At 45.3% G+C, this 14093-nt stretch overlaps 3 protein-coding genes across 4 annotated transcripts in view; 2 read left to right on the forward strand and 1 right to left on the reverse strand.

Annotated features, from left to right (window-relative positions):
- dnm2a (dynamin 2a) overlaps positions 1-1924 on the reverse strand; it is a 36631-nt gene extending 34707 nt beyond the window's left edge. For both annotated transcript variants that reach the window (XM_056287392.1, XM_056287390.1), the window contains exon 1: positions 1508-1924. In XM_056287392.1, coding sequence (XP_056143367.1) covers positions 1508-1668 — 161 coding nt within the window. In that variant the 5' untranslated portion in view covers positions 1669-1924. The remainder of the gene's footprint in view (positions 1-1507) is intronic.
- A 259-nt stretch (positions 1925-2183) lies between these two features.
- qtrt1 (queuine tRNA-ribosyltransferase 1) lies at positions 2184-10445 on the forward strand. Its single transcript, XM_056288600.1, has 9 exons — positions 2184-2471; positions 2613-2681; positions 2836-2974; positions 3502-3696; positions 4661-4799; positions 4894-4969; positions 5104-5213; positions 6677-6761; positions 9839-10445. Exons 1-9 carry the CDS (start codon positions 2184-2186, stop codon positions 9989-9991), a joined length of 1254 nt encoding a protein of 417 aa, XP_056144575.1. The 3' UTR covers positions 9992-10445.
- A 2536-nt stretch (positions 10446-12981) lies between these two features.
- The window catches only part of LOC130119839 (potassium channel subfamily T member 2), a 99088-nt gene continuing 97976 nt past the window's right edge, over positions 12982-14093 (forward strand). The window contains exon 1 of the mRNA XM_056288432.1: positions 12982-13296. Within this exon, the coding sequence (XP_056144407.1) occupies positions 13208-13296 (89 nt within the window). The 5' untranslated portion in view covers positions 12982-13207. The remainder of the gene's footprint in view (positions 13297-14093) is intronic.

Here is a 14093-nt window from a genome sequence, read left to right on the forward strand (position 1 = left end):
TTGCCATTTAGGGCTGTCCCCCCCCCCCTTTTTTTTTCTTCCTTTCCTTTTTTTAACAATAATCATTTGAATTTATTCATTATTGTTTGTTCATCATCATCTGTGCTGTATTTCTGTGCACATATATACCTCGTTCTGTGTTCCTTTTTCTAAAACAAAATAATTCAATAAAGCAATGTTTTAAACAAATATAATTGCATGCTCTCCCTATCAAAAGGGGAAAGTGGACAGCTCGCTCAAGCAAGGAAATTGAGGTCACTGACTCATGGTAATTACAGCTGATATATGTTAAGTGCTCTCAGAGAGTGCAAAGTTTCCCTTCATCTGAATATATGTGTGTTGAGTAGAAATCTAATAGGGGATAGAGGGGTGCATGTATGCCATTTTGACTATGAGCAGATATGGCATGCTTGCTTATGTGTTTATAACCACAGGGCTGTCTACATGCCATCGTAACTATTCATTTAGCATGTCTGTATATGTTTGTGTGTGTGTTCTTTGTGGGCTGGGTCACGTACCAATGTATTTTGATAGGGAGGAAACCTGTTAAACAAGCTCTTTTGGAGGGATCTTGTTTTGTGTCTATCTGCTCCCTGATCTCACTCGCTGCTTATTTATGTTGGTGAGGACAGGACCAGCCTGTTAAGGAGGGCTGTGGGCGTGTCGTTACACCCAACAGAATGGAAATGTCATTTCAACCACCTAATCTTAAAACGGAGGCAAGAAAGTAAGAGAAAGAGGGAAGTTGTGTCTGCAGTGGCTCTACTTTTGTATTGCTTGACTAAATGTTATAAAACCTAGATAGCATATTCAGTGGTGGCATGTTTCACAATGACAGGTGGTATACACCTAAGAAAGAAAAACTGGATGGATTCAAAGTGAATTCATCGTCATGTTTAGACCACAGCCCTAAGGCATATAGGTAGTTATGCACCTGCTGAGCCTACCTTCATAACATACTGGGCCTCAGTTTGTTGCCTGTTTTTTGACTGCTGACAAAACAAACTAGCTTTTGGACGACGTGAAACTTCACTGAATAAAAATCCAGTTAACGGTTCTGAGTCAAAACACAAAAGCACAAGCTGAAAGAAGAACCAATGACTATTGTGGATGTGCAATGGAATTAAAAGCTGGACCAAAAGGACACCTGGTTATCATTTAAAAATGGCACGTTAAAACAAAGTTTATATAATCCTACGTATATACGATTCTCTAAAGACAATTTACCACTTCAGTTGAATTTTCAAGTCAGCAAACTTGGTTTGCCACGCAATAGTCATCTATGAACGTCAATACTGATCTCTGGACAGCACGCACTGTCAAGATTAATTCAGGGCGATACCTAACGTTTAAGTTGCATGTTTATTAAGATATAAACATTATACAGCACTGAAGGTGATGCGATTTCGAAATCAGCTTCAAACTGTGTCCAATAATGTTAGTTAACATAGATTAAGTTAACTATCAGTAGCAAAAGTTAACCAAGTGATTAAACTACACCAAGTACCTGCCAACGAAATTTTCCAAAACCGAGCTTTTCCCAGCGCTCTGTCCACCGACCACAGCAATCTGAGGGAGGTCCAAATTGCAGCTTTGGCCAATGGTGCTGAAGGCGTCTTGAAGTTTGTTGATCAGGGGGATCAGGTCCTCCATCCCCCGGTTCCCCATGGCTGCGTTGGATCAGCCCCTCAACACAGACCGGAGGCTGGCTCACGCTAGCTAGGTAACGTTAGCTTAGCAGCAAGGTGCTCCGGGTACTCTCAAAGGCTGAATTCCACCGCTTCGAACAGCTGCCGACGTTAATCACTCGATTAAATAAATGCAGCTGCCGATTATGCAATTTACCAAATCATTATTTCGTGTTCTTGTAAGCACACTGAATGGTCAAAGTCAGCCAAAGCGGACGGAAAACTCGCAAAACAAAACTTCCTCTATGCAACACCATCCGGTCAGGCGAGACGACATCCGATCTAAACCGGTGAGTAACGGCCCACCCCTTGTCATCAGACTGAGAACACTCATTGGCTAGTTTGTCTGCCTCTCTGTCAAAATCATTTTTTCATTGGATGATTAATAGGCGTATACTTCGCTCCGGCCAGTGGGAAATCCTTTTCCAATGGTCAAATGCGATGTCAATCACAGTCACATGACGTCAAAGTCCACGCCTGCTGGTTCAATGCAACATGGCTGCGCCCTTGAAGTGTGGCGCTGCCACTATCACCTCAGAAACAAATATGTCTTTAAAGAAAGCGCTTTCTGAAGTTTCGCCCCTCATTTTGCGAGTTATTGCTGAATGTCCAGTGTCAAAGGCAAGAGCTTGTGATCTTGTGCTGCCCCACCGCACTGTTAGCACTCCGGTTTTCATGCCTGTTGGTACGCAAGGAACTTTGAAGGGAATCACTGTTGATCAGCTGGAAGATCTTGGATGTCAGATATGTCTTGGTAACACTTACCACCTGGGTATGAGACCGGTACGTTGAGCTTTAATGTAGCTATGAGTCTTAATTGAGTAATGATTCGAACTTGTTGTAGTTATTAAAACTTCCTGGTCAATAAACTTTTTTTAAAAACTGTCTGCCTAACCTTCACCGTAAACATTACACTTTCCGCAGGGCCCCGAATTGATCGAGAAAGCCAGTGGTTTGCATGGCTTCATGAATTGGGAGGGAAATCTCTTAACTGTGAGTATTGTTTCCTAGACGAATTTGACGTTTTTGTAGCCTCAACTAAGATAGCTACATTACAATGTAAAAGATGATATGTGTGAATTCATATTGACAATGCGTCAGATGCAGTGGGCATTTGCGGTAATATCGTCTATTTCGCTGTTCTCAGGATAGTGGAGGATTTCAGATGGTATCTCTAGTTGAACTCTCAGAGGTCACGGAGGAGGGAGTCAAGTTCAAATCCCCTTACGATGGCAAGGAGATTCTTCTAACTCCCGAGAAGTCTATCGATATCCAAAACTGTCTGGGTAAGTATATCTGTTGTAACAATACTTAGATTCATCTTGAATGTTTTCTGCCAAAGACGACCTCAATCTTCAAGTTTTCGTGACATTTGAGTTCTCAGTAGGTTTGTCTGATAGTAGTATTCTCACGATTCTCTCTTACCTGTGCCCAAATATTGTCTATCATTTCACTTGCGTACAGCCATACGTACTTGAACATTTTTCTTTACTCAACTATGGTTTGTGTACATCCTCTATGCACGCACGCACACACGCGCGCGCACACACACACACCATGTTTAAGTAAACGTTTGCTTTTTTACTTTGTTTTTTCCTTAAAGTTCACCACTTTGCTTTTTTGTGTATGTGTTGAATGAGTTGCATAAAGTACAAAATGTGATCATATCATGTGTTTGATCATATCAGACATATCACAGTAATGTATAATATCTGCATCATCTTGGGGGGGGGGGGGGGCTTGAACGTTCTTCCCATGAAGTCCCTAAAAGTCGATGGCCAACCTCTCGGTGTCTCTATTCCTGCTTGTCCAGGGTCCGACATCATGATGCAGCTGGATGATGTGGTCAGCAGTACAGTAACAGGCCCACGGGTAGAAGAGGCAATGCACAGGTCGATCCGCTGGCTGGACCGCTGCATAGTTGCCAACAAACATCCAGACAAACAGAACCTATTTGCCATCATCCAGGGTGGACTGAATGCAGAGCTGCGTAAGCAGTGCCTAGATGGTAAGGTTTGCTGTATAATTAGGTAAATCGTGGCGCAAAGCATTTTGTTTCAAATTGGAAATTTGCAGAAAAGATTCACAAATGTGAAAATGTTTCAACAATTTTTAGAGAAATCAGCTCTGGGCATCCGGGTAGCGTAGCGGTCTATTTCATTGCCTACCAGCACGGGGAAGGCTGGTTCGAATCCCCTTGTTACCTCCATCTTGGTCGGGCATCCCTACAGACACAATTGGTCATGTCTGTGGGTGGGAAGTCGGATGTGGGCATGTGTCCTGGTCGCTGCACTAGGGCCTCCTCTGGTCAGTTGGGGTGCCTGTTCAGGGGGGAGGGAGAACTGGGGGGAATAGCATGATCCTCCCACGCGCTACATCTCCCTGGCGAAACTCCTCACTGTCAGGTGAAAAGTGGCTGGTGACTCCACATGTATCGGAGGAGGCATGTGGTAGTCTGCAGCCCTCCCCGGCTCGGTAGAGGGGTTGGAGCAGTGACCGGGATGGCTTGGAGGAGTGGGGGTAATTGGCGGGGTACAGTTGGGGAGAAAAAGGAGGGGGGAACAGAAAAATCAGCGTGGAGGGGTGGTGGGTTGCTCTACTCATAGGTGTCATTGCATGAGTGCACAAATCGCTTTTGCTTCTCAAAAGAATTGCCACAAAAGAGCACACTGAATTGAAAGTGTGTGCGAATTTGTGAACATACAATGATGGACTGATTTGTAGATGTTTTGAAAATATGAATCCATATACAAAATAAACAAGAGCAGATATAGTATTGCATTTCAAGATGCAGCTTTTGTTACATTTGTGAAAATAACTTCACATTTGTGAATTCTTTCTCTGACTTCAAATTAAAATCACAAGTTTGTACATGTTTTTCGACACAATTCACCTCCTATTTCTGCTGTCGGTGTGCATTTTCTATTTGTTCTTTTTTATTGTGGTTTAGATATCTTATCCCTGTCCGGCAGAAATGACCAAACGTGATGTTCCTGGTTTTGCCATTGGCGGCCTGAGTGGAGGGGAGGAGAAGGATGACTTCTGGAGGATGGTCACACTGAGCACTGACCACCTACCCCGAGAAAAGCCCCGCTACCTTATGGGTGTGGGGTATGTTTTTTTTTTCCCACACACTGTATGGAAATTTTAGTGGCTACTGACTGTGGTGTAATAAGATGACTTAAAAACAAACTTGACATTCTAGTTATGCTGTGGATTTGGTGGTGTGCGTCGCCCTAGGATGTGATATGTTTGACTGTGTCTTCCCCACTCGGACAGCGGTGAGCATTCCTCTCTACTTTGCACACTGTTCAGTCTGTTTTTAAATTGTCATTGGTATAATGCCATAATAATTGGCTTCATTATACTTGATTGTGTTTACAATGAAGACTGTTTTTTTTTCTTCTAACTCCAGAGGTTTGGCTCTGCTTTGGTGCCATGGGGATCTCTCCAGGTAAAGCAAAAGCAGTATGCTAAGGACTTCAGGCCCATAGACCCAGAATGCAAGTGCCCCACCTGCAAGAGGTAAATGGAAGTTCAGCAAGAGACTTAGGGAAAGGGTCATTTAATCTAAATCTTGTAAGGTTTTATCATAAATACCACCTGGAGTCCCTTTTTCTTTAAAAGAGACAACATTCTGTTCACATAGGAAGAGCACAAAAGGATTTCTGCGTTGATTCAAATGGTAGATATAATTAAGGTAAGATAAAGGGTCATGTTATCATTTGATACAATGACACTTAGACTGGCATGCGTATTACAAAGTTTTAGGGAAGTGTAGCTTTGACAGAGAATTCTTTTTACGGTGTTGTGTGGTGACTAGCTTGACCTCTGTCAAAGGTTGCCTCAAGTTGTACATTTTCTGCAAATTTGGGTTTCCTTGATTTAGCTATCTTTGACTTAATACATAAGCATGAATTATATGAATAAACAAGCCTTGGAGGTTACATATGTATATGTTTCCTCTTCTGGCGTGGGAAGATGGCGGTGCAAATTCACGTTTGCAGCAGCATCACCCAGTACCAGTGTGGGACGATGGCGGTGCAAATTCACGCTTGCGGCGGCCTCACCCAGTACCATCCATGCAGTGTCTTTGTCCACATCTGCGTCTAAGTTTGTCTTCACTTGATGGCTGGGAGAGCTTGGTCTGCTGCGTTCTGTGGGCCCAGGAACCACGGCCCTGCCTGGAGCTATGCCTGAAGCAGTAACACCAAGGGCGGTCTGACAGGATGCGGAAGCGGGGCAGGCTAAGCTAACTGCTAGCCCATGCAGACTGTCAGTTCCGATAACACCAAGGGTAGTCTGGCGACGGCCTCGCCTAGCCTTGACTATGTTTTTAGTGTTGTTCTTTGGAGTGCAGGGAGGTGTGTCGAAGGTGTTTGGCTGGGAGAGCTAGCATTGGATCGGCTGAGGGAGCGTGGTCTGCTGCATGCTGTGTGCCCAAGGACCACGGCCCTGATCAGAGCTAGGCCCGAAGAGGAAACACCGAGGGTGGTCTGACAGGACGCGTAAACAGGGCAGGCTAAGCTAACTGCTAGCCCATGCAGACCGGCAGTTCCAACAGTCATGCTGGCTGGCATTCATTCTCCGGGACAGTGAATTTTTTTTTTTTTATTATTATTTTTTTTTAGTTTGGATATAGTATGTGTTAGTTTGGATAAATGTGTTCTTGTAGTTTTTGGATGCGTTTTTGTCTTGTGTTGTACTGCTGTGGGCTGGGGGAAACAATGTTCCATTTCATTTCATGTGCACGAGTGCATGAAATTAAATGGCAAATAAAGTGTTTCTGATTCTGATATATCTGTTAAGGTGACACTCTTAAGTCTGTTTGCTAAGAGAATTTTAGCAGTGCACTGTGTTTATTTATCGTCCTGTTGAGTGCCAGCTTAGGCTCCTGTGCTCAATGTGCTCGGTGTTAAGAGATTTTGTATCAAACTGCAAACATTAAACGGCAAAGGTGTTAACTACATGCACGTCAACTGTTCCAGGCACAGCCGGGCTTACCTGCATGCTCTTTTTAAGAGTGATACTGCCGCCATGCATCACGTCACCATCCACAACATCGCCTACCAGGTTAGTATTGCTGAATACAACTGAACAAGCAAGGGTATCGTAATTACATCAATACAAAAGTAAGACTTTTAAACTTTGAATTCAAAGTTTATAAAACTGAAATTCTTGAACTAAGCAAAATTAGATAAAAATTTGCCATTTTTATTTGCTGATTTTCAGTACTCAGGATTACTGCCATTAAACTTATCCAACTGAATTTATCTTGTTCATAAACTAACCCAGACTAGGAAAGCAACCATTTCACAAGAACAAGAATGAACGACACCATCTCGTTGTCGGCGCTCCTCAATATTTTGGTCCCGAATGAAACTGTCCCCTTATTTTCTGGATTTTGTGTTCACTATTCTTCTGAAAAAAAATAAGAAAAGAAAAGAAAAAAAAGTCATCAGCCTATTAGCTCTTGATATCCAAGCTATGACTAACAACAATCTGCCAACTGCCTTAATCTGGGCTCCCATTCCTGTCTGAATTTTTCGAGAAGCAGCCTCATGCAGTTAACATTCCTAAATAACCACTCTTTTTAAATGGGGGGAAAGCAGTCTGGGTTCAGGACTCAGAACTCTGAAACTCCTCGACTGAACGATGCCTTAACGTTTAGATCATCATTGTGCCGTTGTGGTGATGTGGGGATTTTCTGCAGCCTTTGATACTGCAGACCATTCAGTTTAAGTTGATTTTAGTTAATCTTTGTAAGTGGCCTCTCATAACTTGGTGGGATTATCATTCACGGCTTTATCATGATTTTAATTCCTAACCTTTTAAAAGACACTTAATAATTTCCATATGTAACTCCTCGTCTTACCTCCTCTGACCCCTGTGCTCTTCTCTTTTTACAAGTTACTTCTAGGCAAGTTTTCTTTTCCTCTATTTTTCCTTTTTGCATGCCTTTATGTCTCTTCATTAAAACGAGGATGTCAGGCAGCTTTCCTTAGCTGTGGATCCAAATGACCTTTCCTTTGTCAATAGTCTCACAGAACATCCTCTGTGAAGGTCTGGACGTTGAATAAATTACATGAAGCGCAAGAAAGACAAAAACTGACAGACTGGACCGCATGACAGCAATATTGGAGCCCCGTGGCTATCAATGTAAAAAATAAGCAATAAATCTGTACCTTTTATTGTTTTAGAATGGGACTCAGTTTTGGTGTCTGGGTAGTGTGGCAGTCTATTCTGTTGCCTACCAACACGGGGATCGTCAGTTCGAATCCCGGTGTTACCTCCGGCTTGGTCGGGCATGCCTACAGACACAATTGGCCGTGTCTGCGGGTGGGAAGCCGGATGTGGGTATGTGTCCTGGTCGCTGCACTAGCGCCTCCTCTGGTCGGTCAGGGTGCCTGTTTGGGGGGGACCGGGGGGGAATAGCGTGATCCTCCCACATGCTACATTCCCATGGTGATATTCCTCACTGTCAGGTGAAAAGAAACGGCTGGTGACTCCACGTGTATCAGAGGAGGCATGTGGTAGTTTGCAGCCCTCCCCGGAGCAGCAACCAGGATGGCTTGGAAGAGTGGGTTAATTGGCCAAGTACAACTGGGGAGAAAAAGGGGGAGAAATCTAAAAAAAAATAAAGAAAAAAAAATTATGGGACTCCGTTTTTCATTATTTTATGCTCTGGGCCAAAACTGCCTATCAGCCATGTACAGCTATGTAATATTGTTCAAGAGATACTTGCATCAAAACCCGACTTGTCCTGTTGTTAATCGATGTAAGGAGTGTGGATGTGATCGATGAGACAAATGGTAGCCCTAAAATCACATTTATGGCCAGGCGAGAGGTATCGGTGGTCGAGTACCTGATTTCTGGTTGGCGAGAATGTGGTAACTTACCGCGTCACGAATTACCATTAGCGTAGAGGGCGTGTCCGTAGCGGGACGCTATAAAAGCGGAGACGCCCCCTTTTGGCTCGGAGGAATACGGCTGTATTGGCCGAGCAACATATTCGTGAGGCGAGTAGTCAACTTTCACTGAGGAAGAGGAACTGTCTTCCACTTCCACATCCTCAACCGCAAAGCTGCTGTCGGTGGGCTCGTCGCTCACCTTTTTTTTTTTGTAAAGTGAATTTCTCGTTTTTCTACAGCAAGCGGTTTAGCTCCAGTGTTTAGCTCACCCAGCCACACCCACGCAACCACCCTGAATTTCAGTAGCCAATAGCTATGAAATCATAAAACCACGCCTACCTTTCCATTGTAATTCAAACCACCGGTGTTAAAAATGTGCTCAGAAAAAAGCATTAAAGCATCTCTTTCAGAATCAGAATTGTGTTTATTGGCCACGCAAGTTTGCACACTCATGGAATTTGACCCCGGTTTCGTGGCTCTCTCAGGGTACTTAACATAGAATAACAACACAACAATCTTCAGATATATACACAAGGATTGACTTATACAGGCAAAATAAAAAAAGGTGCAGTGGTGCAGAGAATATAATATTGGGAGTTATTTCAGTTATTGTTGAAGCTGGAGTATTCCTTTTCACTACCCGGTGCAGAAAAAGCTGCACGCTTTTCTAGCACGCTTGCTTTCTTTGGCGGAAATCTATTGCTCAGCTTGTTTCAAGATGCTGCAGCACATCACCCCAGTTTTGTCGACTGTTGAGTTGAATTGCGTTGAGTACCGTTTTTTTTTTAGACGATATTACGGTTTGAATGATTTCCTTTAATGCACAGCAAGGTCTGGCACCTGAGAGTAAAGTCGACCTCTTTACCTCCCCGCTTGCCAATACGCCACCCGAGATCCTTTCATCAGTTCCTACCTGTTGTCTTCGAGTCTGAGCTCAAGTCTGGCAGGTGACCCTGCCTTTTGCCGTCAAGGCTGCCAGACTTCAGACCCATCAGAGCCTGGCACTCATCCTTCACTCGCCTTTTAAATCCTGCCTGAAAACACGTCTGTTTACCCGGATTCTTTTCGCAACACCTTTTCACTGAATCCTCTGATCTTTTAGTTTGCAGGTCTTTCATCATTTGTGTGACACTAATTTGTGGAGCTGTGTTGTAAAAGCCTGTTTTGTTTTTTTATTTTTCTTGAAGTGGTGTGCCAGTATGTCTGATTTCTAACCGAAAGGCTCTTCTCGTTTTGCAGCTCACCCTGATGCGATCTGCGAGACAGAGCGTTGTGGAAGGTCGGTTCCCAGATTTTGTAAGGAATTTCATGAGGAGGATGTTCCCCGACAGGGACAAGTACCCGAGCTGGGCTGTGGACGCCTTGGCCTCTGTCAACATTACAATGGATTAGGTCACTTGGAAGACCACCGATCGTTTCACTCAGAGGTGGTGCAAACGGTGGAAATGTCGAGGACTTTTTTTTAAAACACTCGTTTTTGAGAACTTGTTTTATAATGATTCTTTTTTTATTTGTTTTTATCGACTCTGTAAACGATGTCTGCGTCCGAAATGACTCGTGGACTGAATAGACGGGATTCGGCTGTATTGAGACAGCCTGTTACGTACAATTTCTCCAAAGACAAAAACAAAGCTGTCCTTAGTGTGCATGAAGATAATGCGAGACTGAAAGGGGGCTGAATTGGATATGGAAGACATCACCGATATGAAATTTTGGTTGTTTCCATGGATACACGAACAGGCCCACCCGCTTGAGACAAATTTGCCTTCCTCCCAAAACCATTTTAATTTTTATTGCTGAGCCTTCACTACAGCAGCCTGTGATGTTTGCCAAAGATGTGAGGCTAATAAATATGTGGATTTATGCTGTTTTACTTGAAAGACGAGAGGTCCCCGTGTAGCTGTTCAAATACAGAGCAGAGGAGCTTCTCCTCCTGATCCACAGTCTGTGCTATTGACACCACTAGAGGGCAAAAGAGGCAGAACTGGGCCACGTCTATCGTTTTGAGAAGGGTCCAGCTGTAGTGTCGCAGTACTACACGACACACCCACTTTACTACATGACACACCCACTTCACTACACGACACCCCCCCCTTGATGTTGTTACCCTAACGGCATGTTACACGACACACACACCCCTGACCCCCCCTCAACCCTCGGCATCTCATTCTGCATGCCTAAACCTAACCAAGTGGGTGTGTCATGTAGTAAAGTGGGTGTGTCATGTAGTAAAGTGGGTGTGTCGTGTAGCTCGAGCTGCGGCTGCAGCTTGTAGATAGATATCTATGGGTGCAGCTGGATATACTTGATAGTTTTTTCCCAAGTGTATCTATTGGCAGCCTGCGGCTAGTACAAATACGCTCCCACAGTGCAACAGACGCCCACATCAGTACAAGAAACGCCTGTGCCAGATCAACTAAAACCCACTTGTCAGTACAAGAAATGCCCCCCCTCCTCCCTGCTGAGGTTAAGGTTAGGGCAAGTGATGGGAGTTGGCATGTCTTGGCTGTAGCTGAGCCCTTCTTTTTTTTTTTCTAACCAACTTTAGATCCAACTTCCATGTGATGAAAGCATGCCTCTGATTGCCTAACCCTAACCTTAACCAATCAGAGGCGGAGTTCCCTGCAGTGCTGTTGGGGAAAAAATATGTCGCAGCCGGGCCAGTGCATGGACAGTAACGGTACAGGTCAGTGGTATTCAGTTATGTGCCATGGAGGTCTGTTTTCTTCCCAACCAAACACTACACCAGCTGATTTTAATGATTAAAACAATTACCAGCAGAAAGGAGGAGTAATGAGTGAAATCAGCTGATGCAGTGTTGGGTTGGAATGAAAACCTGAGAACACGGACCCCCATGGCACATAATTGGATACCACTGGCGTGGATCATTTCTACAACGGCCTCCGCCCCCAAGTATCACGGCAATGCCAAATTGCAACCACAGCCATCTGAACAAAGTTGAAAGAATTAATTAGCAGAGACTTGTTTTGCTTTGGTACGGAGCATAGATTTGGCTTTTGTCTTCAGTTCACACAGGCTTTGGTTGATCACGGAAAGTATTAACCATGCTGGAGGATAATTTGAATAACTGCCGTCTGTGGCTGTGGGCCAACAGTTTTCTTCCATGAGGCATTAGACATTCATTAGAGCTTCTATTACGACTGTTGAGTCCATAGGTTAACCTTTTGATGGCACGTGTTTTAAAAACCCATTTATCTGACCAGACATGGCAGACTGTTGACCCAGAGACACATGTGGCAAGGCGGTAATGATAGAATCAAATATGGTTGGGAGATTGTTCAACCAAGATTACTGAGGACTAAATATCGAGTCGCTAAATGAGAGCCACTTTATTCAACATTGTATTCTTACAATGAATGTGTTCTCTGCATTGAACCCATCCTATTGTATAGGAGCAGCTGCAGCGCCCGGGGACCAACTCCAGTTCTTCTTTCCACTGACTTGCTCAGGGGCACAGACAGGCGTATTAACCCTAACATGCATGGTTTTTTGATGGTGGGAGGAAACCGGAGCACCCGGAGGAAACCCACACAGACACGGGGGAGAACATGCAAACTCCACACAGAAAGGATCTGGGACGGCCTGGGGTTCAAACCCAGGACCTTCTTGCTGCGAGGCAACAGCGCTAAGTACCGCGCTGCCATGCATGGCGAATGTTTGAATAGGCTACATTACAACAATGTTCGAGGAGGGCCCTTTTTAGAAACTGAGTTATAAGGTCGACGGCATAATTTGATAATATTTTTTAAACTGAGGGAGAAAAGAGAGAGCACATTTGGCAAGCAGCACGGAATCGTGTCCAGTGTTTTGAAAATGAACATGCACAACTAAAGCGGTTGAAGCCTGCAAATACCTATTTTGGATGTCTCATGCATCCAATGGCACGCTTCGATTCCTCCCCTCTGATAACAGAAATGAAAATTGAAAATGAACATGCACAACTAATGGGGGCGGAAATCTGCAATTACCTGTACCGTCTCATTCATACAATGGCCCATCTAAACGTTTTATCCACGAGTGGCTCCACATACGTGGATTAGTTTTCCCTTCCAAGTTTAGGGAAGTGTCGTTCAGCCCAGGTGTGAGGGTGAGACAACGACGGTCTTTCGTTAGCCCCCCCCTCTCCAACGGAGAAATGAACGGGTGCAATGGGGAGTTCGTGCGGAGCATGCAACCCCGGCTGGCCGCTCAGAGGGTTCCGCAGCCGCAGCCGCCGCGTCCTGGAGCGGCGCACAGAGGATGCGGATGCTCCGAGAGACCACCAGTTGCTCGCCAGCTGTCACGGCAAAAGTAGCTCGTAGCTGTGGCCGCGCATCCCGGCGGAGCCCCGCCGACCTGTTGCCTCGGAGCGGAGAAGTGCGTTGCAATACACCGCGAGGGGAACCGAGGAAGTTGATTATGGGGTGTCATGAGTTGTGTCATCCGTCTGAATTGTAAATAGCAAAGGGAGGGAGAGTTTGTTGTTTTTTTTTTTTTTTCTTCTTTTCTTTTTTTCTGGGGGGGGGGGTTGTCTCTCCACAGCGTGTGGAGGCACGGTTTTTGCGTTCCCTTCTTTGTCTGTCGCTTTCGGCGCAGAGGAGGGGGACAATGGTGGAGCTGGAGAAGGAGGTGCTGCCGCTGCCGCCGCGGTACCGGTTCCGAGACCTGTTGCTTGGGGACTGGCAGAGCGACGACAGGTAAGGAGAGAAAGGAGGGGAGGAAAAAAAGGTGGCTGCCAAATATGATAGAATGCACTATTCACGCAAAACACACTTCATTGTGCACTGTTATGCTTAAGAGCCAAACCCTCGATCCCAAATTAAAAACAAATTAAAATAAAAGTGTGCATATTTGCACCATTTTATCATACGTGTCACGTAGTATTGTGAGTTTGCGGATGTAGGTGCGAGGAGCCCGATGGGTTTTTTTTGGGGGGGGGGATATGGTGGCGTTAGTGCGTGGTGCAGCACACCCCTGTTGTGACTGCTGCAACAGGTTTCATGCTCGCGCCGCGCCTGCGTGCACGCGGAGCTGAGGAGTCAGCTCCTACTGTCGGAGGCTGTTAGCAGGCTGCTGCTACTGCACGCCGCCGCCTGTCGTTCGGAGACCAGATGAGAGGGGGGGGGGATCGGGGTTTGAAGGAACAAAGCGGGGTCCCGTCACTGATCTCCATTCGGAAGGGGTCTCTGAGCCCGCTGCGGGAGATCGGTGTGCGTGTTGAAGCTTCACTTGGCGTGGCACCCATCAGGGGGCAGAAAAGTATGGGGAAGGGGGACGAGCGGCTCTTCATAAGGCTGTAAACCACTAATAAGACACGTTAGCCCCTAGCTAACGGGTCTGACCCTTTAGCTGAGCGGTTAGTGACGTCGCCTTGTGGTGCAATACACCCGTATCGAATCCCACACCGGGCAAGAAAGTAACCGGTTACATTGGTGGCAGCGGTGGGATCCGGAAGTGTGCAGATCCTCAGAATCTCTTCGGAGCGCGGGAATAA

The sequence above is a fragment of the Lampris incognitus genome, chromosome 10 (genome assembly GCF_029633865.1).
Source record: "Lampris incognitus isolate fLamInc1 chromosome 10, fLamInc1.hap2, whole genome shotgun sequence".
NCBI classification, from domain to species: Eukaryota; Metazoa; Chordata; class Actinopteri; order Lampriformes; family Lampridae; genus Lampris; species Lampris incognitus.